The following is a 27,404-nucleotide window of genomic DNA, read 5'->3' as shown; positions in this document are numbered from 1 at the left end:
CTAAGATCCGAATGAATGTGAATGTCATGTAATGTCCTGTGATGTCTAGTGATGTCCTGTGATGTCGTGTGATGTGACTGTCGATTTGGTACATGTGCTAGATGTGTGTTCCTAGTATGTACATACCAACAATCAGTGTCTGCTAAGACGGTTTGTGGCTTTTGTTTCTTTTGCAGGTGTAATCGAGGGCGATTACAATGCTTTCAAGAGGGGGGTACATCACAAAGTGATGACGTGGCTACTCTACAGAAACCCTAAAAACTGCAAACCCTAATTCTGGAAACCCTAACCCTAACTGCTGCCGAAACCCTAACTGTAGCTGAAACCCAAATTTTGGCGGTAGAAATGCCACGTGGCAGCAGTATTTATCAGCTTTTGGGCGTCAGCTTTATCTCTACGCAAATACAAGGAGAGAGAGAGAGAGAAGATGCCATTGCTTTATTTTACTAAAACTCTCTTGTGTGAGAGAGAGAGAATTTTGCTTTTGGATCTGAAGCTTTTGGGGCTTTGATTTTGGCATCCCTTGTAAAACTTTAAATAAGCGGTTTTGGGCTCACTCTGCAGAGCATCTGGACACAGAGTCTGAGAGTGAAACCCTAACCGCTCTCTTGTACATTGATATGATTCTTGACTTGGAGTGTCCAAGTCCGTTACAGTTTATAGGTGCCCAAAGGGCCATGTCTCAAAGAGCATCTGGACGTAGAGTCTTGGAGAGGGTTGGACCCTCAGGAGTTGTACTTTGCGATGCGTAATAATAAAAAAATACTGGAAGGGACACCAATCTTTGGGGCCAGTGCATTTTGGTTTGAAACTCCGTCGTGCCGTGTCGACTACTCTCTCTCTCTCTCTCTCTCTCTCTCTTATTTAAGTGTTTTGAAGTATTACAAGTGTTGCTAAGTGTGTAGATTGTAGTTATCTCTGTGTTTCCATCCGACCCCTCCTCGGAAGTGTTTACAAGTCCTATTTGTAAGACGGATGTAATTGCACTAACCTAAGGACCGAGTTCACACTGGCTGGAGCAGGTGCCCATCGTGATGTGTAGGGATGCAACACCTCGTATTTTATCTATTATCATTGCCCAAAAAGATTCCTTCCCAATAGAGTTAGGGAACCGATTTGTAAGTAACCTCATTGACTCCAAGTCGCGATTGTCTCCGGTCGATGTTTCCACTTGGTCAGGTACTTTGAGTAAGAAGTCGATTATGACCACTTATGTCATAAATTGCTGACGTATCAAAATACTTGGTGGGTTGGAGTTTTCCAAGACCCAACCCTAGCTGACTTGCAGATCCGAGCCGAGGGGCCTAAAACCGAAGAGGAGAAGCAAAAGTTCTTACCAATTTAATAGATCCTCGTTGAGTGGGGCAAACCTTTAAATAGAAGTCTTTACCCAATTAAGGGGCCCCGTCCAATGGCCCTAGTGACACAAGACATGTAAATAAAGCAGGACCTGCAAACACACAGTGAACACACAAATCATGCGTAAAAGATGATGATGTGGCAGTTGTACAGACACCTGCGATTTGCATTGACAGTGCCACATGGCAGCGTGTACGGACTTCCATGTTTTACGTTGCTGGTTGATGATGTGGCAGGTTGTACGGAATTCCGTGATTTTGCACTACTTTCTTTTTGGAGGCGAGATGCCTTTAGAACTGTTTTTCATGTATTGCTTTTGGATAGGCCCAGGGCCTTTAAATATGTGGCAAGGGCTCATTATCCGGCACTGTTCTGGGTGAAGGTGTCACAGGCTTGGGCACCCCAAGTCTGAAATCCGGCATGACACACGAGAAAATTACTTTAAAAACTTCACAACTTTATCACACTTTAAAAATTGGAGTCGACACGGCCCTGCGTAGTTCCGTGCCCAGAGGTGTTGGCCCCAAAATCTAGCGCCCCTTTCGGTATTTTTTATATATATTAATGCTTGAGCAAAAGTTACTCCCGAGGGACCTCTCCTCTCAGACTCTTCGTCTAGATGCTCTGAAGTGTGAGGCCCCTTTGGGTCTATTTATTCTTACAAGGGATGCCCCAAAAGCAATAAACTCAAAAGCAACTTGTTCCAAAAGCATCTCGTTCCAAAAGCTGCCCAAAAAGCAGCCAACGCAAATTACGGATTTCCGTACAGCCTGCCACGTCATCGGCTATCAGCACATTACATGGAAATCCGTACGACAGCCATGTCAATAGTCAGCGCAGATCGCGGAAGATCCGTACAACTTGTCCACGTCAGCATCGGTATTGTCTATCCACGGGCAGCAGTGCGTCATCATTTTGTGACACACCCCCAACTTGAAAGAATTGTAATCGCCCTCGATTACGCCTGCAAAGTCATACATAAGCTATAAACCAGTTCAATAAACACTGACTCTAAGTACCATCCAACACTTGTACAAAGACGACAGTCACATCACATTCACATCATATCACATAGAATCCATTCAGATGTAGGTGTCACAAACTGCTGACGTGTCAAAGCCTAAAGAATGGAGCCAACTTACAGATGCCGGCCGAGGGGCCTAAACCCTAAGGAGAACAAGTAACAGAAAAAGAAGAAGTCCTACCAACTTATGGGGACCCCGTCCGATGGAGCCCTAGTGACATAAAGGGATTAAAATAAAGCAAGACTCACACACACACACACACACACACACTCACGCAAAGCTGATGACGTGGCAGCTCTACGAAAGTTTCGAAAATTACGTTGGTTGATGATGTGGCATGCTATACGGATTTCCGTAAATTATGGTGGCAGCTTTTGGCATTGCTTTTGAGACCAGAAGCTTTTGAGTTTTGAAGGCTTTTCATTGTAACTGCTTTTTAGGCCAAGGGCCTTTAAATATGAGGTTAGGGCTCATTTTCTGGCATGCTTCCTGGAGAAGGTGCAGAGTCTGGAGTACCGGCTTGTACTGTGTTGATGCAATATAAAGAAATATCGAAAGGGGCGCCAAGGTTTGGGGCCAATACTCTCTGGGGTGGACTACGTGTCGCGTGTTGTCTCTCTCTCTCAGTTCAGTTGTTATTAAAGTGCTAAAAGTCTGTTCAGTCTGTTCTTTTCTATTGGCACGTCGTGCCCGTCTTGTGACAGTGGTATCAGAGCATTAGGCGTGTGCTTTTCTGAAAGCATATTGGTCCTACAAAAGCGCAGACAGAGCTATTGGAATTTTATTTGATGTATCTCTGGCCTCCGACCCCGGACTTATTAGCCACTCCCACCCTTACTTCATCGTGCATCGGGCGCGCTCCCGTCTTCATCGCTGTGTCTTACAGGGCATAAGCCATAAAGAACCCAAGACTTGGAATTCATGGATTCAACAGAATATTTGCAGTTTCTGCTCAACGAGCTTCACAACGTTCTTTCGCGGCATCCTCAGCAGAATCTTCCGATGCTGCAAAGTTTTCAACAATTTTTGAGCTACATGTTACCCCCTCTGATGCCCCAAGTGGTACCTCCTCCTCCGGCACCAGAAAGTACGAGAGCTTCCAACCGGCAACCTTCTTAGCCGTCTGCTCCGATCGAGGGAGTCTTCATGAATATAGTGCAGCCATGTGACCCTGATCCAGTGCAACCGCCTTTGCCACTGCCATTGCCTCCACCTCCACCACCACCCCCATCAGGCTACAATGGTTGGAGCCCATATGGATATCCTTATTATCCATACCCGGGATATGCGCCTAACCAACCCAAAGATTTCAAGGATGGTGGCACGACAGTCAAATTTTTCACTTTTTCCGGGGTAAAAGATCGCAAGAAAGCATTGCAGTTCCTATAGCAATTCGACAACATCTATGCTTTGGGAAACTATACAGAAGAATCCAAGATTTCTCGAGCAGCGGGATTTCTTAAAGATAATGCTATGCAATGGTGGAGTTCAATCGCGACACAACCACATGCTCCAAGGACTTGGCAAGCTTTCAAGACAGTTTTTGCACGTAGTTACATGACTTCGATGTTTGAAGTCCGGATTTTGGCAGAGTGGGGCAACTTGAAAATGCTTGCCATCGAAACCATGGACGACTATAACCAAAGGTTTCTCGACGTGTACCTTCCGGTGTCCTTTAAGTTCATTCCCTCGGAGGACCAATGTGAGCACTACACCATTGGACTACCATCACCATTGCAGGAATATTCTCTCTCCAAGAAAGTTCTACCATGCAAGAGCTTATGGACCATGCCGCGGTCGGCTACAAGCTCATGAAAGGAAAGTTGGACTTTACCATAGAAGAACCTCTGTCCACTAACCAGAACTCCTGGCAACAACGAACAAATTCTAGGGAATCCCGTGAAAACCAACCTCAATGGCCTCGTCTGACACAACATCAACAAGACGCCTTGTTACAAGAAGGCTGATGCTTCGAATGTTTCCAAGCAAGGCATACGTTCAATACATGTCTTGAGCGAGCCTTGACGTCCTCAGTGAAACCTTCTGCTCCCACGTCAGACAGATCCCCGAGGCCACCTCCGGCCAAGAAGGCTAGACCTGCTATTGGACTAGTACCCGATATTTATAGTATACACCTCGAGAGTTTTAATGAATTATGCAGAGCTTATGGAAAAGTCAACTGCTTGAAAGCCCTTATTTTCTTGGACCCCGAAGTTATGGAGAACTTCATCCATCCAGAATTCTTGAAGCAGATGCACTTTGATTATCATGCAGAGGGTGGAGAAATTGAATCTCAGCTAGCCACGGGGCAAACTCAGAAAGTGGTACCGCTCATTGGTGCACTTCCAGTGACTATACAAGATTATCATGGAAAAGTCGATTTCCACATTATGAAGTTGGGCAATTGCGATGTTCTCTTGGGCATGCCTTGGCACTACAAGAATGATGCAACTCTCCAGGTCCGGAACCGAACCATCACCGTGATGCAGAAGGGCAAGCCCGTTGTCCTCAAAGTTTGGTTGTCCAAACAAAACCCTGAATGACCTCTCTAGTTCTATTTCAATCTGTCAATCATTCTCATTCTTGTGCCTTTATGGGGCACCGTGCAGAGATTTGTCCTTGTTCCCCACATTTAAAACACTCTCCCACTTTGAAATATTCGTCTTTCTGTTCTTCTGTCAGTCAAGGTCATGTATCTCTCTGTTGTCTGCTTCTGTTATGACTTGTTGAAGGGTCATATGATGGATAAGTCAAGTTACCCGAATGCATAGCAAACCCTTGCGTAGCATGTCCCATCAATTGCTGTATGGACTTAGATTTCTGTAACAAGCAGTAGTCTTGTATCTCTCTAGGCAGTTCACAACAAAATCGCTCGATCTTTTGCTTGAAACTGATCTTCTCAAAGGATGAAGCAGGTAGAAAAGCATCCGAGAATCTTTCACAGTAAGTATCCAGATTTTCTGCCTTGACCATCCAAAGATGATTCCAATCCGTAATCACATCTCATTCGTATTCTTGAGTGGGCCTTGAAGAAATAAAGAGTCTCTTAAACTTGAGCCACTTTGTCGGTGCTTCCACTCTTAACAGAAGAGTGGACCACCATGTCCGTGCATTGCCTTTCAAAAAGGATGTTGCCCGTCTAATCGTGGAGTGCTCTGTATAGTGGCCTCCAGAAAATGCTATGTTAAACTGTTGGATAAAGACTAAAGCCTAAGGAGCATCTCGAAACCCGGAAAAGGTTTCAAACTTTACTGCCCGTCCACCCTCTTTGAATTCCTTGGTCTTTTTGCCCTTGTCTTTGAGAAAATCATATTGGTTGGCTCTATAAAAGTGCTTCCTTTTTTAGTAAAACGTATGGTCATCGGAGTCTGAACTCTCAGAAGCGGATGAATCCTCATCAGAACTGTCAAAAAAGTGTCGAGACTCGCTTTTCTTGGCCTTCTTCTTGATATTTCCCTGTCTGTGGTTCTTTCGTCGTTTCTTACCGTTTTTGTCCTCATCACTCGAGTCAGAAGAGGATGAGCTGTATGAGCTGTCCGAGCTGTCAGCAGAAGATGAGGACGAACTGGACAATCCTTCAAAGTGTACATGCTTCTTCTGTTTTCTTGCATTCGTAAAAGAGGATTTTCGACCCAAATTACCAGGGTAGTTAGTCCCCTTGTTGCGTTTCTTCATTGCCCCCAAAAGTTGGTTGACTCGTCTTTCGACAATGTCCTCAAGTTCATCTTTAGTAAACATCCGTGGGACAAGAGGTTTCTTGAGGGCTGACTTTATTGGGGAATCGATGGCTTTTTGCTAATGGGAATGCACTTCATCGATCAGGTGCCGGGTCAAAAATTTGGCATACTCGGGATCCTTTGCAAACCGAAGCATCTGCTTTGCACAATCATCAACCTTTTGTTGATGTTGCATCTCCATCAATTGATACTTCGTAGGTTGAGGTGGCCCGTACTCTTGATCTGCTTATCTATTCGAATTTCCCGTGCTACCTCCTGTTCCAAAAGTGTCAGGAGGGTTCTTCTGATTCTTGCGGGATTCTTCATTTGAATCCATGTGTCGCAGTAAGAGGATCGGATTTCTTGGTAGAAGAGAAATCGTCCGTGCTTTGATACCACTGTCACAGGCTTGGGCACCCCAAGGCAGAAATCTGGCACGACACACGAGAAAATCACTTAAAATATTGCACAACTTTATCACACTTTAACAATTGGTTGACACGGCCCGGGGTAGCCAGAGGTGCTGGCCCCAAAATCTGGTGCCCCTTTGGGTATTTCTTTTTATATTAATGCTTAAGCAAAAGTTACAACTCCCGAGGGACCTCTGCTCTGAGACTCTACGTCCAGATGCTCTAAAGAGTGAGGCCCCTTTGGGTTTATTTATTCTTACAAGGGATGCCCCAAAAGCAATAAACTTAAAAGAAACTTGTTCCAAAAGAAGCCGGTCCCAAAAGCTGCCCAAAGAGCAGCCAGCGTAAATTACGGAATTCCGTACAGCCTGCCACGTCATCAGTTGTCAGTGCATTACACGGGAATCTGCACGGCTTGTCCACGTCAGCATCCGTACTGTTTGTCCATGGGCAGCAATGCCATGCCATCATTTTGTGACAGAAGGTGCAAAGAGGTGACGCCGCCGTTGTACCAAGTTCAAGCAATATAAGAAATACCAAAAGGGGCGCCAAGGTTTGGGGTCAGTGCTCTCTTGGAGTGAACTCCGCCACTCCCCGTCTTGTGTGTGGTTCATTCTCTCTCTCAGTTCAGTTATTTTGAAGTGTTTAAAGCTGTCTTGTCTGTTCTTTTCCGTTGGCACGTGGTGCCGTCCCGTTACAACTTCACTCTCTAGTCAAGGATAAGCTCGGCTAAAGTCAAACATAATGAGTAGTATCCTCCAAGTTAGCAATCTCCTTGATTGGAACATGTGTATCCTGCCCAGACATTCCTTTAAATGGTTAGCATGGAAGACGGGATCGATGCTAAGATGTGAGGGAAGATCCAACTTTTAAGATAGTCCTTACATTCTTGAGGATTTGAAATGGTCCACAATACCAAGAAGATAACTTAGAACACATGCCAGTGCATAAGGTTACACGTCCTTGGATGTATTAAGATATACTCGCACACCCTCTTGGCGAGCTCACAAGGATGCATGTGCTGATTAGCATAAAGGGTGGCACTATCTTGTGTAATCTTTATGCTTTCATTTGCAATCGTGAGCATTCTCCGCTACAGATTACAACTTGACCCCCTTGAGTTCAGTAATCCATGCTACTAGTTTTGCCACCTATGATGCAAGTTTGGGTAAATTTATGTTTGGTTGGCTACCTTGCATATCATGGCAATTTCCAAACCAATGGCTATGAGGTATGCCAAGAGTTTTATCAACCAAAACAAACTTCAAATATTCAAGGAATAGTAGCTAGGCTGCTATCACAACCACCCCCTTGAGTTATTCTTAATGTCTCATACTAGTTGCTTTTACCATTTCAGAGCTCTAAGAAATTTATTGTCATTCTATTCACTTTTTCTGGATCTCATTACCAGTCCTACGCAAGCGTTCTTTGTAGTGCCAAGCACAAACCCCTCTTTAACTACTGCTACTACTACTTTCAGCTATGTAGTAGTAAAGGTGTTTGCTTTCTATTTGAAAGGTTGTGTACCTGCTTACTTTTTTTCTCTTTCTTACATATTATGGCAGTGCATAGAAGCTCCTGATTTACAAAGAACTTTTGGTGTTCTGAAAATTAATGCATACCTTCTGCATTAATAAATGGTTGAAAGTTATGTTCGCAAGCTTATTGCACCTCGCCACCTAGGTTTGTAAAAGAGTGAAACTTGAAGATGGGATAAGTGTCAAATTTCTTCACAATTAGTAGTGATAGTCCTCTGTGGAATAGCTGTGATGCTCCAGTTTTCCAAACTGGCTGGATCTTAATGATAGTTGTTGCATGTGTGTTGCAGTTGGTGCTCTTGATTTGCTTTGCTTACTTCGGTTTAGTTATAATCTCCTCTCAGTTTAATGGTTGTTCTGTAGTTCCCAGGACTGCACAATCAAGGTTTGGGAGACCTCCCAAGGAAAACTCATAAGAGAACTTAAGGTGCCAAATATTTCTCATTTCTTATTTGAGCTGATGAATATTTGATGAGATTCACATCAAAGTTCATGTTGAATTTCCTCACATTAGTTTTCATGGATCAACTGAATAATGATTATGTGATAACACAAGGAATTTTTAGGGGCATGGCCATTGGGTAAATACATTGGCTTTAAGCACAGAGTATGTGCTTCGAACAGGGCCCTATGATTACAAATCTTCTCGATTCAGCTCAACTGATGAGATGAAAGAGGTAAATTTTCTCTTTTGGAAAATGCATCGGTAAGCTGTTGTCCATGTCAATGACTATTTGTATGGGTTGTACCAGGCAGCACTTGCTCGCTACAATGCAGCTAAGAGAGATTCCCCTGAAAGACTCGTCTCTGGGTCTGATGACTTTACAATGTTTCTGTGGGAACCTTCTATCAATAAGCATCCCAAAGCCCGAATGACGGGTCATCAACAGGTTTGTTCCTCCACTTCAGTAAACCTATTTATAAAGCTCACATAACAAGGTTTGAGCCGAATAATTGTATGAGGCTATCTTTTTCCGAATGCACTGGCTCGAGGATCTTTTCTTGTACCTAATAGATCAATGCTTGTATGGCAGCTTGTGAATCATGTGTACTTCTCACCGGATGGTAGGTGGATTGCTAGTGCCTCATTTGACAAATCTGTAAAGCTCTGGAATGGTTCCACAGGAGAATTTATAGCTACTTTTCGTGGGCATGTGGGTCCTGTTTATCAAATCAGGTTGGTTTAAGGTTTTGGGCTTGCACAATGTGCCAAATGCTGTCAAAAGCTTTGCTTTTCCTTTTACACAAATAATAATTCTTAGTTACATTTCATAGCAGTTGTGCTGAGAGATAATCATATGCACTTTGCGTGTAACTTGTTTGGTACTGCAGTCAAGTATTTGTGAGAGATCTTCTCTTGTCATCAATGCATAATCAGCAGCCAACTTTTGAATAAGTTCCCCTTTGTCTTTTTGATGCTAGCTGGTCTGCAGATAGTAGATTGTTGCTTAGTGGAAGCAAGGACTCTACTCTCAAAGTAAGTCTCTCGTACCTTTGTTTGACAGTCAAAGATAGGGTTATGCGGTCACTTCAATAGCTAGTACAGGTATTTACATGCTGAGAGCAATGACTATCAAACAAGGAGATTGTGAATAACAAAACACTTAGGTTGTGTAATATGATCTTTTAGTTGCTGTAGTCAGGTTCAGAATAGAACACTTTCAATTTTCTTGTTTGGATCGTGTTTCAGATTTGGGACATGAAGACACGAAAACTTCGTGAAGACCTTCCTGGTCATGCAGATGAGGTATGCATCACTAATACAAAGGTTTAACAAAAAATTGCTATATTCTTATCCTCACCACACTAGTGCATCTTTGACTGAGTCTACCCTGCATCTCCCAGAGTGACGACAGAAACTCGGTATGGAGATCCTTGTAATAATCTTGCTGACGCATGGGCATGTGTGTGTGCACGTTCGTGCGTGCGTGCGTGTGTGTGTGTGTGTGTGTGTGTGTGTGTGTGTGTGTGTGTGTGTGTGTGTGTGTGTGTGTGTGTGTGTGTTGGTACCTAGCTCTACACCCACCGTTAGGCATTGATGTCGTTAGAGGAGAGATTATGCTCATATATCTTTTCAACAGATTTTACTTACGCTATCAGTGGCTTTCATCATGTAGCACATTGCCATCCAAGATACCACTTTTGCAAAGAGACAAATGGAGTGTATACAATAGAGTTGTATAGTCTTCTAGCAGGGGAAAACCACCATAGACCCTTGTCAGAGCTCACCCAAATATTGACAATGATGATACACACAACGGCGGCCATAGCTTTTCCCCACTCTCAGCTTTCTTAGAGACGGTAGTCTGGGAGCATGCCTTAGAATAGTTGGTATGATGATGTGTGCCAAGAGACTAGAGTCCCGCTACAAAGAGAGGTGGTGCTTTGGTGCCATCACACATTGGCAGTCACGTATACTCTTCCAACGCCTTATACGGCGAAAGAAGAGAGCTTCCTTAGCTCAGCTTGAGACATATATTTATCAGATGCTCGAGTCAGGACTTTAGAGAGGCTCGGCTCTTTAGAGAGCACTCACTCTCTCCGGTCATTACTTCTACAAAGACATGGACACAATGTGAATCCTCTCTAAACAGTCACAAAGTAGTTACCATTGCAAGACCCATCAGAGCCCTATCCTCCCACGTCTACTTTCTTCACAGCAGAGATGGTGAGGCGAGCCATTCACAAATTGCACACGGGGAGGGCACGGGATCATGATGGTATAGTGGCAAACCATTTCGTACATGCTAGAGATCATATTGATGGTTTGTTGGCGTTCATATTGAATAGGGCCATGCGTGAGGGGTTTCCTAAGACTTGGAGTACGTCTATGATTGTATCTCCGCAAAGCCTTTGAGATAGTCCCTAGAGCCGGATTGTTACTGAGATTACATGACACTCGAGTCCCACAAGAGGTTGTATGGGGTATCATGGCACTCTATGAGACAGTTACAGGGAGAGTATGGACAGAGGGGTTTCAAAAGGCTGTTCACTCTACTATTGGGGTAAAGCAAGGATGCCCACTTTCATCGACTTTGTTTCGATTGTATATTTATGAGATTTCTGACTACATTGAGACTACAGGGGATAGAGGGGCACAGTTGTCAGGCACATGGATAACTCTATTGCTTTATGCTGATGATCTTGTGCTTATTTCAAACTCTCTAGAGGATATGCAGACACATCTAGATGCGCTAAATGCTTATGCACATGATAGTGGGCTCTTCATCAACCTTGGCTAAACCAAGGTGATGGTATCCAATACTATAGTGCAATGGGTCAAGAGATCAGCACCTATTTTTACATATGGACAGGAGATTGTGGAGTATGTAGACTCCTATATATATCTTGGTGTTGTCTTTAGTGGACCTACTTTTTCTATGAGAGGTGGTGCAGAGGCGAAATCTCTAGGGGATATGCAACATTAGGACTAAAGTGGATATGTTTACATGTGCAGTTTCAAGAGCCATGCACTAAGTTGTGGCTATTTGACACTTTGGTCACTTCTACCATGCTTTATAGAGTGAAGATATGGGGACCTAGCTTGGATAATCATAGTAGATCAAGGTGCACATATGATGGATGGAGATCCATGGAGAGACCACTTGTATCCATGATCTCCAGGCTGTTCCGGGTGAAAGCCTCAGTGCCACATGAGATTATTAGAGATAAGATGAGTGCACGGTCGATTGTAGTGGAGGCTCTTGCTAGATCAAGGTCTTTCATTCATAGCACATGGGAGCTCCCACGCGATAGATATGCACAACTAGAGCTTGAGTGATCGCGATAGTTGACGAGTGAGGGTGATACTTCATGTTGGTTTGCACATATATCATCTTGGTTTGAGCTACATGGATTTAGTATGGACAAGCTGTCCCCCTTTTCAATATTCCTTGGATGCACCATCCCTCACCCTCACACATTTAGAGATTAGGAGGATTATCATACATGATTTCATTCAGCTAGATGCTAGGACTCGGCTATCTCCGTCACATGAGTTGGGGACGAAGGTGGCTTTTTATCAAGACCATCTTCTCTGCATGACAGATGATGGGTTTATCTCATGCCCCGGGTATATAGACACCCACCTATCTCATGGAAGTAGATGTGTTAGTGGTCAACTACGCACCTCATCTCACCGGTTGGAGAAAGAGACTGGCCGATATAGAGGTATACCCCCAGAGGAGAGATTATGTGAGGTTTGCTAGAGAGAGCCAAAGATAGAGGAGCATTATATATGCCAGTGCATAGCATACTATGATATCCATAGGCGTTTTCATTGCTTATTCTGAGAGGGCTTTGGCCTCCTACCCTGCATCATGGATTAGTATGATTAGAGGTGCCTAGGTCTCTTCTTGCTAGAGATCCGTAGACTCAGAGAGACTACCCTCAGGCTTAGAGGACCTACACATAGAGGATCCATAGAGGCAGATCACTACTTTTTACAGAGGGACTACCTGGATGGCCCATCAGAGGTTACCCAGTCACACCCTCATTGGGGCATCCTGCTTGATCAAGCCATCTAGCTTGGCCGCTCATGACGCCCAAGGATGGGAGGATCTTCACATCGTAGACGAGGTCTACATTGGATGCTATTGAGCATCATTGAGCGACATCAAGCACGCCTGCGTGAGGGCTGCAAGCAGGTGCACGTGGGCAGCAGGCGATGCTAGGGTAGAGAGATGAAATGTATATTAAAGTCTTCAAAAGCCAAAATGACCTATGAGATCAATCCGTTACAAACTGGTAAATCCGATACCATGTCTGGGTACAAAAAGAAGATACTAAAATGAATCTAGAAGTGCTACTAGTTGGAACTGTGTGGGATATGTGTGACTACTAATACAATGGGTGCCCAATACAAGAAAGTGATATAATGGGTGATGAATCCATCCTCATCTATACCACGGTCAGTGAGAGTACCACGGGTGTGAGTATGAGCTAAGCTTTGCAGTGTTGGTTGCTCCTCTATCTATCCAATGTCAGGTGTGAAGAAATCGATAATTTGTCTCTCGGATTGTCTCTCTCCAGATCTCCTCAGTAAACTATCTTTGTGTCTGTGTAACTCAAGTAGTTACAGTCCAAGACATCCTTGGTCCTGATAGCTCATGACTCTGGAGAAGGGTCAGAAGCCCTCTCTGATTAGACAGTGGAAGCAACCCCATATCTTGTAATACATTGTGCACTGACATATATAATGCATCTCCGTCTTTGGCTCTGTATGGCATAGGCTGCATATTCTGCTAGTTGGTGATATCCCTCTGAATCTATCGATCTCAATCTCAAGCTGGTGTGAAGATGGTCGTATCTGACCAATGGCACACCGTAACCCATGAGATAGATGTGTTTCCACGTAGCTGGGTCGAATCACAAACCCATCCCGTGTAAGTTGGAGAAGATGCTCTCTATAGAAAGCCATCTTCATGCCCAACTCCTGTGTCGCCTCTATCTATGTTCTCGTGGTGTCCAACTGGGTTAGGTCCTAGCGAATGAGTTGAGTAATCTCCACCCGTGTAAGAGACAGTGATGGTGCATCAAGGGAATTCTAGAAGGGAGGCAAGCTGTCCATGCCGAAGCCATGCATCTGGAACCATGATGACAAATGTGCATACCATCATGATGTGTCCACTTGTCAAACTAACTGTCTGGAGGACTCAAGGGCCAATCTGACATATCTATCTCTAGTAGTATCCCATAAGTTGTGCATAAAGGAGCCTGATCTAGTAAGAACCCCTATCTCCATAGGGAGGGGCTGCTAACTTCGCTCTAATGATCTCGTGTGGCACAGAGGCCTTGGCTCTATCAGCCGAAAGATCACAGATACCAAGCGCCTCTCCACCTATCTTGACCCATAGAGGGTCCCCAAACCTGAACCCCATAGAGCATAGCTAAAGCTACCAAGTTATCAAAGAGCCAGAGCTTTGTTCAAGGTTCCTGGAACAATCCTCCCAAGGCTACATATGCTCTTGTCAGGCTCTCTTCAAAGAAAACCTTGGCCTAGTGAAGACTACCTTGTATACTCCACAATCTCCTTACCATAAGTGAATGTAGGTGCTGATCTTCTGATCCACTGCGTTGTGGTGTTAAACACCATACCCTTGGTTTTACCAAGGTTTACAGACAATCCACTATCCTCCGCAAAGCTATGTAATGCATCCAAAATGTCACTGCATACTCTCAAGTGAGTTAGAAATAAACAATATAATTCATGTCCCTGCCAGCTAGGTGTCTTTGTCACCCTCCCTGGCAATGTAATCGGAAACCTCATTTATGTACATGCCTAATAGAGGAGGAGACAATGGACAACCTTGATTCACTCCATTAGTGGAGTGAACTAAATTAGATATCCCCTTTGGAGTGCGTACATGCCCCACCATTGATCTGTATAGAGCCATGATCCCCTGGGCACTCCCATCTCCTGTAGTCTGCGCATCAATCTCGCTCTGGGCACCATGTCAAATGCTTTGCAAAAATCCACAAAGCTATAATAAATCTGTCTCCCATGTGCCCTACCCTCCTCAATGATGGCTTTGAGTGTCAGAATATGGTCAAGTGTGGAGAAGCCCCTCCTGAAACCGGCTTGTCCCGTTGCCCATATGTCCTCACTCTCTGCCCATCTGTTCAACTGCTGCTACAGGATAGATGCATACAACCGTGCCAATGTGTGTCCAATCATAATAGTACGGTAGTTTCTAGGCTCCATAGGATCATCTTCCCTGAGGATAGGCACAATAGTAGACAGTCTCCAAGTCTCAGGTAAACTCTCACACATGACATGATTGAACAGAACTGCAAGAACCTCTGCCAGCATATCTCTAGTCTTCATAAAGTGCTCTGCTACTAGACCATCATGATCATAGGCCCTCTTGGTCCTCATCCTGTCAATGGCGGTCTTTACCATCTCAATGGCAAAGAAGGTACTTGCAGATGGGCATGGCTCAGGAGGATCTCGAAGGGGTATCTGTCAAGGGGCTATATATAAGGATGTGCATATTGACCCCACACATTAGGAGAAGTAATCATTGGGGGAGGGGAGTGCTCATGAAAGAAACGCCATGCCTCTCCTAAGTCTTTACTCAAGAACAAGTGGTATAAGTCTCGCTCCATCTGAGTTAGAAACGCTTGCTTCTTTCGTCTTACAAGGCGCCGGAAGGCTATCTGAGATTGTTTGTGATTGATGACCCCTAGGAGAAGATCCCTCTAAGTTTGTGCTCTCATCTCTCTACACTCCTCGTCACAAGGTAGCTAGGTACGTAGTATTTGGGACAAATTCAGTACGTAAGGTACGTAGTATAGAATGGATTGAGTTTTTAGGTACGTAAAAATTCGTCCTTTTTTCAAAAAGCCTAAAACTGAGAGTACTTCATACCTTGACTTATGCATTCACCAAGACTTCAAATAAAGATTAGAGTCCACGACTCTAGCCGAACAATGAAAACACAAAGCTAATCAATGTCTACAGCCAAATAGTGTCAAATGTCTCATATCATGGTCTCATAAAACTAAGAGCATTAAAAAAAAGCACATAATGATAATCCAAGACTGAAGTATGAAGTTCTGGCTCTAACAAGTTCTGCGAACCTCACAATGCACGATTTTTTTCTTTGAAAAAAAAACATTTGTACGGATCCCTATCCATACGTACGGATCTGTACCGTACGGTTGTACTGTACGGACCTATCCGTATGTTGTACGGATGCAACCTTGCCTCGTCATACCAACTGTTCTGAGGCATGCTCCCAAAACGGCGTCTCTAATCAGGCTGAGTGTGTGGGTATGCCTCTGTTCCTGCATCATGCAATGTCTCAGTCAGTAAAGTGGTGATCTCTTCCACTAAGAGTCCTGGCTTGCTCAATGTTGTACATAGGCAACTAAAGATCTCCTCTGTATAAACAAAGTCAGTCTTTGGTGTAAAGCGGGTATGTGTCCTTCCTCCCGACACCCAGGCTGTACTGTACTAAAAGGAGATGGAAAGTGTCGAGAGAGCATGATCCACAGCTACACCCACTGGTTTGGGTCCTATTGTGAAATCTTGAATGCAGGGGATGAAGCTTGGCTTTGCCATGACATAGTCCACTGTGCTGGCCCATGCCTGTGTGGAAAGCATGTGAAACCCTTGCTCTAGGAAAACGCTGTAGGCCATTAAGAATGGCCAAACCATGTATAAACGCCAACTCCGTGAGATGTCTCCCACACTCTATCTGCTCTCTTTCCTGTGAGTGTTTGTCAAGCCCCAAATCTCCTACATCCAGCTCTCTAAGCATAGAAGACTATCTGAGCATTGCCCGTCCGGGCAATGAAGCCCCTACGAGGATGATGTCACCATCCTGGAAAGCTCCCATATGTCATCGTATAGGATAGAGAAAGGTGATTGTCCTCTAGGCCCAACATAGACTGATGTACTGAGGGGAAAGTAGCATATGGCAATGTATAAAAATCGGCTTGTGTCGGCCCTCAGCCTCACCCACATGCATCTAGCATGATCATCTCTTCGTACAATGTGTAGAAGTGGTTGTGGCTCCTCTCTAAATAACACTACTACTCCCCCTCCCCCCCCCCCCCCCCCCCCCCTTTCGATCCTCTGTCACATGTAGCATCATCTGTCCAGGGGCCTGATGAGTCTCTGAGAAGAATATAATGTTCTTGTCCGGAAAGCTATCCTCAAAGGCGCCCACATCCAGCCTATAAGATCCATTACAATTCTAGGCTGCCATCTTTAGTATGGTTACATAGGTCTCACACCGTCATGTAGAGCATCGCTCTACGATCACCACCCGGCCATCTCTCTAAAAGGCCATCTTTCCCTTCTCCCTTGCTGCTCTAATCTCTGGAATCACCTCTCTCATGTGAGCCAGTTGCAAGAGGATGCGATCATCACCGAGAAAAGTAGTTGTCTTCTTGAGGGTTGGCCTCTTCCTCAAGAACTCCTCCTCCTCCTCCAAGGAGGGGAAACATAGCATGAGTGCTCTGTCCTATGAGAACTCTCCCGCGCCTTCATTGCTCTTGCCCACCCTCTATGCCTTTGTGTGTAAAGCCTTCTCCATCCCCATCATGGACATGAGGCTTGTGACCTCTTTTTCAACATTGTTGACATCATTGAAGTAGGTGACCACCTTCACATGTAAGGCACCTATCCGCCTTCTTTGCTCTTCTTCGAGGATCATGTTAATGATGGTAGGTGTAGAAGAAGCCTCTTTACCTTTCCCTTTCTTGGCGACCTCGATCCACTTCTTGGCCGCCTCCACTTTCTTTTGTGTCTTGGTGATGACCTCGACCCAAGATGACTTCTTTTCCTTCTCCTCCTTGGTGACCCATACTTGTTCTTGATTGTGTTCAGCTCCTCCATCACGAGAGGCTGAGATTCCCCTTCTTCAAGTCGCCCACTTTTGAATTCAAGAAGCTCACCTTCTAGATTTCAAATGATGGAATCTTTTGGGGGGGGGGGGGGGGGGGGAGAGAGAAGAAGAGGATAATTTTTAAGATCATGGGAAACTATCCCAAGAGACCTCAAAGATCTATCCGACGAGAGTTGAACTCAAGACTTGTTATTCAAGAGGGGAATGACATAACCAATCTACCACACTTGGGTGATAGAAAGGTTATACCGATTTTCTCTTTCTATTAACACACACGCGAGAGAGAGAGAGAGAGAGAGAGAGAGAGAGAGAGAGAGAGAGAGAGAGAGAGAGAGAGAGAGAGAGAGAGAGAGAGAAATGAAATGAAATGAAATGTTATATTAACGTCTTCACAAGGCCAAAGTGACCTATGAGACCAGAAAGTTACAATGCGGTGTATCTGATACAAAATCAGATTAACAAAATAAATTAAACTAGGATAACAAAATATAAATACTGCGGAATCCTAAACTAAGTTGATAGGTGTGAAAGGTGAAAGGCGTGAAATGTGTGAACTAAGCAGTACAATGTGTAGACAATATGAGAGGGAAGTAGAGATCCATCTTCATCTGCACTCTGGACGACGAAAAAGTATGGCTCGAATCCTTTGCTGTAGCCTCCTTCGAAACTGTGGAGCTCCTCTTCTCCATTAGGGTCGTGTAGATCTCCCTAGCTCCAATGCTCGGTCTATGAGAATGCTAGTAGTGCGGGCAAACCTCTCCATTGTTGGCCGCTCCTCTGTCTGTTCTTCTGGATGTACAATATCTTGTGTAAAGAAATCTGTGATCTGTCTCTGGGGTTGTCTCTCTTCAGCTCTCCTCAGTAAAGTTTCTCTATGCCTGTGTAACTCAAGTAGATATAGCCCAAGACATCTCTGATCCTCATAACTCATGACCCTAGATAGAGGCCCAAAACCTTCTCTGAATAGACAATGAAAACCGCCTCGTATCTCATAGTGCACTGTGCAATGACATATGTAATGTACCTCTGTCTCTGGCTCTAGATGGCATAAGCGGCATATCGTGCTATCTGCTAGTGTCCCTCTGAATCTGCCAGTCTCAATCTTGAGCTGATGTGAGAACGTGCGTGTCTGGCCAATGGCACAACGCAAACCATGAGAAAGATGCGTGTCCATATAGCTAGGTCGAATCACAAACCCATCCCCTGTGAGGTGGAGAAGGTGCTCTCTATAGAAAGCCATCTTTGTGCCCAACTCCTGTATCGGCTCTATCCATGTCCTCCTCGTGTCCAGGTGGATCAGATCCTGACGAATGAGTCTATTAATCTCTACCCGCGGCAGAGACCTCAAGGGTGCCTGTAGAGAGTATTGAAAAGGAGGCAACCTGTCCATGGTGAAACCATGTGTCTGAAACCATGATGCCATCTGTGCATACCACCATGATGTATCCCCATTAAGAGCTAATTGTCTAGAGGACTCTAGAGCCACCTTGGCATATCCGTCTCTGGTAGTATCCCACAGACTGTGTACAATGGAGACTGATCTGGTAAGCGCCTCAATCTCCATAGGGGGGGCAGCTAATTCGGCTCGAATGATATCATGCGGTACGGAAGCCTTGGCTCTAATCAGCCGAGAGATCATAGATACCAGGGGCTTCTCCATACACCTCCAACCATCCTGCCTATAGAAGGTCCCCAAACCTGCACCCCATATAACATAGTAGAGGCAACCAAAGTATCAAAGAGCCATAACTTTGTCCTAGGTTCCTGGACTGAACCTGCGAACACATCCTCTCCATTCCTCCCAGAGCCGCACCAGCTCTAGTTAGTCTAGTCTCTGCTGCTCTTCTCAAAGAAAATCTCAGCCCAGTAAAGACTACCCCCAGGTAAGTGTATGCATCTGTATACTCCACAGTCTCTTGACCATATTTGAAAGTAGGTACTGATCTCCTGACCCATTGCGGTGTGGTGTTAAACACCATAACCTTGGTTTTACCTAGATTTACACACAATCCACTATCCTCTGCAAAACTACGTAGTGCATCCAAATGTCGTTGCATACCTTTTGGTGAGTCAGATATCAGCACAATATATATATATATATATGTATATATATATATATATATATATATATATATATATATATATATATATAGAGAGAGAGAGAGAGAGAGAGAGAGAGAGAGGGAGAGAGAGAGAGAGAGAGAGTTATCATCCTTGAACCTATGGGGCCAAATGAAACATGTCACTCCGACTCACATGCTCTATGTTGAGCTGATCGATGAATCTCGAGTCTCCGTGCCACAAGACTGTGGATATCAGGGTGGCAATTGAGAATCCACGAAGTGGCTGGGAGAGGTGTGTGTAGGGAGTGGTGCAAGCTGAAAACGTAAGAGAAACAAGCTCGTATGTGATCAAAAGCTGAGCATTGAAGTAGGGTATGATGCTAAGTGTCTCAAACTTGCAAGGGGAAAAGTGTGCATACATGAAGGGACTCTTCCCCAGTGCCCCAATGCCTAGTCTCACATCAAAGGAAGTGGAAGCTAAGCCAGATCGTTGATGTGGTGCAGATTGTGGATAAGGGGGTAGGCTCAAGCATGTACGGGTGAGTATGGTCTCCTTTCTCAGAGAAGAACATGCTTTTATAATTGGGGGCATTGTGAGTGGTGTAATGCCTAGATCGCAAGCCTCCGTATGGTTCACATGTCCTGATACATTGGCGTTGTACAAAAAATTCATTCACTTTAGAATCTAATGATGCATCATGAAGCAAGTATGTTGCATTTTCATCTTCCAAACCACTTCTTAATGTCTTGCATCCATCCGAGCTCTATATTTACTTCCACAAGTCTTTTGAATTTTGTTGCTTGCTGATGTGTCGAACTTTGGCACATCTCTATCATGTATGTACTCCACAACTCTCTTCATGCCTATAACCTCAATGGGAAGTCATCTTCACTTTCAACCGAGGAGAAGGAGCATGTACGGTGTTAGCATCTTCACTTGGATAAAGTTTGTAAGAAATGTTTTTGAACATTTTCAAACTCTTTCTAAGTGGAAACACTAATGCTGCCACCCTATACTTAACCCCATAAATAGCTACACGCGTTACCGAGGTGTCAAAGAGACATTTCTTGAGAATTCACCATTTGATATCCTCACGTTGGCACATACATTCACGTCATTTGTGGTGTGTGTGTGTGTGTGTGAGAGAGAGAGAGAGAGAGAGAGAGAGAGAGAGAGAGAGAGAGAGAGAGAGATGAAATGAAATGAAATGTTATATTAACGCCTTCAAAAGGCCCAAATGACCTATGAGACCAAAAGGTTACATCCTTGTGTGACTCTAAAACATTGTCAGGGGAACATAAAGATAAAAATAAATGAGGGTATCTAGAGTGGATAGGTATGTAAGCCTAACCTACATCTTGATCATCATAAACGTCCTCATCACATAATCCATCAGCTCAAAACATATGGGGAGGAATACAATCACATGAGGGCTAATGAGGTGCATAGTAGGGGAAGTAGACAATGGTGATCATCCCATGAGCTCGTCTTTGTAGTATGGCCTCAATGTCCTCCATGGTCAGCTCTTTGGGGGGGGGGGGGGGGGGGTTTCGCTCTTGCTCAATGATGTTGCATAGCCTCCAATGTAGACCTCGTCTATGGTGTTAAGACCTCACATCCTTGAGCGTCGTGAGCGACCAAGCTGGATGGCTCGATCAAGAAGAATGCCCCGATGAGGGTATGCCTGGGTAACCTGTGGTATAGGTGCTCACCTCCTGGCACACTGCGTTGTAGTATTGAATACCATCACCTTGGTTTTGCCAAGGTTGATGGAGAGCCCACTGTCGTGTGCATAAGCATTTACACATCTAGATGTCTCTGCATACCCTCTGGAGAGTCTAAAATAAGCACAATATCATTGGCATAAAGCAATAGAGGTATCCATCTACTTGACAGTTGTGCTTCTCTATCCCCTACAGTCTCAATATAGTCAGCAATCTTATCAATATACAATCCAAACAAAGTCGGAGAAAGTGGGCATCCTTGCTTCACCCCCAATAATAGAGTGAATAGAGTCTAAAAGACTCCGCTTTCCATACTCTCCCTATGCTTGTCTCATACAGTGCCATGATACCCCATACAAGCTCCTACGGGACTCCCAAGTCATGTAGTCGTTGTATCAACCTGGTTCTTGGGACCGTGTCAAAGGCTTTGCGGAAATCCACAAAGCTACAATAAATCCTTCTCCCATGTGCTCTACCCTCCTCAATGATCGCTCTAAGAGTGAAGATATGATCAAGTGTAGAGAATCCCCTCTTGAATCGAGTGTGCCTTGAAGCTTGTACACCCTCTCTCTGCGCATTTGCTCAACTCATGCTCAGTATAGATGCATATAGCTTGGCCAATGAGTGGCCAATCATGATAGTGCGATAGTTAGTTGGCAAGGCTAGATCTCCAGACTTGAGTAGTGGTACGATCGTAGATGTAGTCCAAGTCTCAGGAAACCCCTCACACATGGCCCTATTGAACATGAAGGCCAACAACGATCCCTACCATGTATGAAATGATCTGCCACTATACCATCGTGATCTTGTGCCCTTCCTGTGTGCTTCTGTCAATGGCTCGCCTCACCATCTCTACTGTGAAGAAAGTAGAAGTGGGAGGACATGGTACCGGCGGGTCTGGCAATGGTAACTGCTATGCTACTGTTTATAGAGAGGATGCATATTGTGTCCATGTCTCTATAGAAGAAATGACTGGAGAGGGTGAGTGCTCTCTAAAGAGTCACCAAGCCTCCCTAGAGTCCTGGCTCAATAGTATTTGATAAATATCTCACTCAACCTGACCTAAGAAAGCTCTCTTCTTTCAATGTATAAGGCGGCAGAAGAGTATACGTGACTGCCCATGTGTGATCTCTCCCAAAGCCACCTCTCTTTGTAGTCGTGCTCTCGTCTCTCAACACTCATCATCCTACCAACTGTTCTGTAGACCATGGTCTCCCACTAGGCTAAGGTGGGAAAAAGCTGTGATTGCTGTTGTGTGTATCGTCTCTGCCAATATCTGGGTAGCTCTGACAAGGGTCTATGGGGATTCTCCCCTGCTAGAAGACTATATAGCTCTTCTATATACACTCTATCTGTCTCTTTGCAGAAGTGGTATCTCGGATGGCGATGTGCTGCATGATGAAAGCCATCAATAGTGTAAGTAAATTCTACTACAAAAGATATTTGAGCATGATCTAAAGCCACTCCGATAGGTCTGGGCGAGACTCATAAGTCCTGAATGCATGGTATAAGTGATGTGGGAGCCAAAACATAATCCACAGAACTAGCACCATAATTCCTCAGCATCCTCTGAGGTAGTGGAGAGCCCCATCTCTCTAGAGTCTAGCTCTCTCAACATCTCCTCGGAAGTGTCAAAGAAAGATGCTTGATGACATGTTGTTCTAGAATTGAAACCCAAGTAGGATAACATCTTCATCTCTCGAGAACTCCCAAATATCCTCATCTAGTATCATGTATGGTGATTGCCCCTTAGGAGACGCATAATGAGATGTGCTAGGAGGGAAGTAACATATGGCAATGTAGAGCTCTGCCCGCCCTCAGGCACTTGCAGCCCTCACGTCGTTGTCAAGCCTTTTCAGCAACACACCTGCACCCATACACACATACACACGCATGTGTGCGCACGCACGGGCACACACAAACACACAATGGCATCAGAGTTGCATTGATACATCCCCGGTCAACCATCAAGACAAGAGGGGGACACGGGAAAGATGGCCAAGATGAAGGACGAAGTCGCGAAGGAGATGAGCAAATTGGACGGCAAGATCAAAGACAACAAGAAGATTGTCGATGCTTCCATCACCAACATCATTAACCGGCTTGTGAAGCTCGAGAAAGAAACAGAGAGCCTCGTCAAGGAGAAGGAAGCATGGAAGAAGGAGAAGGAGAGGTGGGAGGAGGAGAGAGAGAAGGAGAAGGATGAACGGAAGAAAGGAAAGGAGAAGTTCAGGGAGCAAATCGACTTCCTCCGAGCCTCTATCGCATCCCTCACCCTCGAAGAAGGAGAGATCAAAGCGAAAGCCAAGGAAGCCCTCACCGTAAGCATCGAAGACTAGTTGGAGGCCACCAAGGAGGGATGGGTTGAAGTAGTCAAGAAGAATATCAAAAAATAAGCAAAAGAGGAAGCCCAAAAGGATGAGGCGCTCATCATACACACAACCATTGAGGAAGAGAAGATGCGACAAGCCCGTTGTCTCAACGTACGAGTGACTGGCATCAAAGAAGAGGAAGGATCTACACCCAAGAGGGATGGGAAACCCCTATGCATGAAACTCGGGTACAAGAAAGAAGAGGTGCTACCCTTCTCCAAAGCTTGGAGAGTCGGCAAAGACTTGCAAAAAAGAGCTCTCATCCTCCAATTCACCTCCCAGGAGTCCCAAACCTCCTTCATCTGAAAGAGGGTCATCTTGAGAGGGCTAGAGGGCCCTCCTATCTACCTTTACGATGACCTCATATTAGGCGGTATACCAAGATGGTAGGGTATCATTGATGGCAAGACCATTGCATAGGGACTCATAGCGTGTGGACAAATGAGGAGATTCACATTGCGGCTTGGAATTGCAACTGGATCTATGGACACACCTAGAGAGACTTGAGGAGGTGATGAGAGGACGGGACCTCATTCTCTTGACGGAGACAGACGAGAGCCCAGAGCAGAGTCTACCAAGGATTCAAGGCTTTCTAAAAGGGAGTCTTCACTACACGAGGTGGGGAGGGGTGGCTATACTTTTCAGACAGGGACTCCAGAGCAGGACATAGATTGCGGCACGAGACCCACAGGCCCGTTACCTTTGGATCCGCTTTGAGCTATCACAGGAAGGGATCATCTATATTACCCTCTGCCACTTTGCCCCCTCGGGCTCCAGATTTTCTACTACAGATATAGAGAGGGAGGGGGAGGAGATACCATCCCCATACATATGCTTGTCAAATGAGATTATGGAGTACTCTACACTAGCGGAAGTCTTCCTTCTGGGAGACTTCAATGTATGACATGGCGGGACCAATGTGAGACATACGGCACAAGAGGACCCAGTGGCACTACACGCCACACAGGAGGCAGGTACCATGAGAGACACGGCTCGCATCATAGAGTATGGTCATCATTTGCTAAGATTAGGCTCTCAGCACCGTCTCGTTATTTATTACAAGATGGCACAATGGCCCACTTCAAGGGGGCTGACATGTATACCACACGGAGGCACAGCCGCGGGGGGGGGGGGGGTAACCGTGGATTGCACCATGGGATCCAGAGAGGCCACCCACCTGCTTAGCTCTTTCACATCCCAACCATACCTATTGGAGCCGACCACACCTATCTCGCACTCTCCCTCATTGGAGACGCCGCAGCCCCCACACCATGATCCATTTCACACATGAACTAGCTCCCTGATGAGGAATGCAGAGACCTTTACCGCCGCCTACATGTGTAGTGGGTCCTGGAGAGATCACTGATTGAGAGGCCAGACGCCAAATGAAGACACTCACACGCCGGAAGCGACAAGCTTTTGAGGAGACGCAGGAGCTAGAGCTATATCGCTTATTCATGAGCATGGACAATGCCACAACATTGTGCACCCTTCAAGAGCCACTACCGACTACTCCTATTGAGGACCCAAAGGTATGGCATGATTATCCAGAGATAAACTATGTGGTGTTGGAACAGACCCCGATTCCACAACTACCCGGATCTCGACCCACGAGCTCTTCCTTCTTCACAGCCGAGATGGTCAAGAGGGCCATCCACCGCCTATAGCACTGCCGGTCTCTAGATCATGCAGGATTACAAAGTGAGCACCTCATTTACGCAGCCACCACCATAGCCCCGTTGATTGCACATGTATTCAACCGGGTCATAGGGGAGGGCTTAACAGAGGAGTGGACTCGGCACACCATTGTGCCAATCCCCAAATCTGGAGACACCCTAGACCAAGGGAACTAGAGGACTATCATGATTGGCCATACAACGGCCAAATTGTATGGAGCAGTACTTAAGGCAGAGCTTAGTTCATACGGAGAGACTGAGGGCCTACGGGCTCCTGGCCACAGGTTGAGTTTAGGCAGACGTTCTCCACTATCGACCATATCTTCCTTTTGCATTGCCTCATTGATGGGGCAAAGGTGCGGAAGCTTTATTGCTGCTTTGTGGATTGCCGCGAAGTGTTTGACACAGTCCAACGGGAGCGGTGACTTGAGAGTTTGGGGATACCATCAGAGATGATATGGGCCATCTATGCTCTCTATGAGAGAGTGACTAGGAGAGTTCGTTGTCCAAGCGGCCTTCAGAGTCTATTGCTAGCACAATTGGTGCTAAGCAAGGATGCCCCCTGTCCCCGACCCTCTTTGGATTCTACATCGACGAGATCGCCGACTACAGGGACCCATCTCCATGGCACAGGCTGCCACTAATAGACTTACCTGAGGATATACAGCTTTGGCCATGCCAGAACGGAGATGTCATCAGACACACTTTCAGGAGCACCGCACAAAGGGGTGGCTATTTGATACATTAGTTACCTCAGCCTTGATGTATGCAGTAACAGTGTGGGCACCCGGGTTGACAGATAGCCAGTGGGCACGGATCGAGAGACCACAGGTCTATATGATCTCACGCTTGTTTCAAGGCAAGCATTCAGTGCCAGAGGACATCATCAGGGCAAAGCTTGCTACTCTCCCATGGTAGTGGAGGCACTCTTCTAGTAGCAGTGTGGGCACCCGGGTTGACAGATAGCCAGTGGGCACGGATCGAGAGACCACAGGTCTATATGATCTCACGCTTGTTTCAAGGCAAGCATTCAGTGCCGCAGGACATCATCAGGGCAAAGCTTGCTACTCCCCCATGGTAGTGGAGGCACTCTTCCAGACGGTTTGCTTTATCCAAAGAGTGAGAGAGCTCCCTGCTGACAGACTCACCCGACGAGCATTTGAGTCAGCCATACAGATAGCAGAGTCTAGGCACAACAAAGCATGGTACACACAGGTTAGAGCATGGTTCGGAGCACATGGCCGTGATCTTGAGAGCTTGCCACCTTTCCAGTATGACCTTGAATCACCCCATGTTCATCTCTCACATAGTGAGAGAAACATAGTGCTTCGATAGGATCTTTGGCAGCTATATATCAGACAAACTTGGATCACATCTACCCTTCAATGGAAGATGTCACACTACAGATGTCACACTACAGAGATCATTTCCTTACCATACTCGAGGACGGGTTCATACAGCGACCACATGATATGGACACCTACATGCCACACAACTCACGGGCGGCGATCGGTCAGCTCAGAGTAGCATCACACAAACTAGAGTTCGAGGTGGGGCAAGCTCATGATATCCCCAGGGAGCAGAGAGTCTATCTAGTATGTAGAGAGGAGGTGGAGAGTGAGGAGCATTTTGTTTGTAGATGTAGAGCCTATGGTGATAATAGAGGCAGATATGAGTCACTATTCAGGGGGCAGCCTACCTTCCGCGAGATCATGTACTCTAGAGACCAGAGAGAGTTGAGGTGCTATCTGGTAGAGACACAAGTGGGAGGGAGACAGTTAGAGCTTCTAGATTTTTTCCAGAGGATCCCCCCTCCCCCTCCCCCACACTCCAGACCCATGGACGGAAGTGATTCTCGAGTAGACTGAGACAAGCCGAGCGAGACGACGCCCACGTGTTACCAAATGCTAGGCCCCACGACTCCACCGCAGACAGATAGAGGAGATCCAAACCCGAGAGCGCCGAGTTGTCGAGGAGCGACGAGCCCAAATGATAGCTGACCCGGCTGCATTCATTCGAGCGGCTCTTGCTCTCGATCCTCCCATGGATCACATTTTACACCCCCCTATTAGTTGAGGATGAAGCTAGCTAGCTAGACGCATCTACATGGTTGTACTACCCTGAGCATATAGACATGCACATATCTCTAATACTAGAGGCTAGA

At 45.6% G+C, this 27,404-nt stretch overlaps 1 protein-coding gene and 1 pseudogene across 1 annotated transcript in view; both read left to right on the top strand.

Annotated features, from left to right (window-relative positions):
* The window catches only part of LOC147420605 (WD-40 repeat family protein / notchless protein), a 96,382-nt gene that overhangs the window by 65,712 nt on the left and 3,266 nt on the right, over positions 1 to 27,404 (top strand). Inside the window, exons 7-12 of the mRNA XM_086505201.1 lie at positions 8,412 to 8,475; positions 8,615 to 8,725; positions 8,801 to 8,938; positions 9,083 to 9,225; positions 9,471 to 9,525; positions 9,739 to 9,795. Of these exons, the coding sequence (XP_086361327.1) occupies positions 8,412 to 8,475; positions 8,615 to 8,725; positions 8,801 to 8,938; positions 9,083 to 9,225; positions 9,471 to 9,525; positions 9,739 to 9,795 (568 nt within the window). The remainder of the gene's footprint in view (positions 1 to 8,411; positions 8,476 to 8,614; positions 8,726 to 8,800; positions 8,939 to 9,082; positions 9,226 to 9,470; positions 9,526 to 9,738; positions 9,796 to 27,404) is intronic.
* LOC147420606 (uncharacterized) lies at positions 21,025 to 26,403 on the top strand (annotated as a pseudogene).

The sequence above is a fragment of the Adiantum capillus-veneris genome, chromosome 28, assembly GCF_014529385.1.
Source record: "Adiantum capillus-veneris isolate H3 chromosome 28, ASM1452938v2, whole genome shotgun sequence".
In the NCBI taxonomy this organism is placed as follows: Eukaryota; Viridiplantae; Streptophyta; class Polypodiopsida; order Polypodiales; family Pteridaceae; genus Adiantum; species Adiantum capillus-veneris.
Note: the sequence above shows the minus strand (reverse complement) of the source record. Positions and strands in the feature narration are given on the sequence as shown.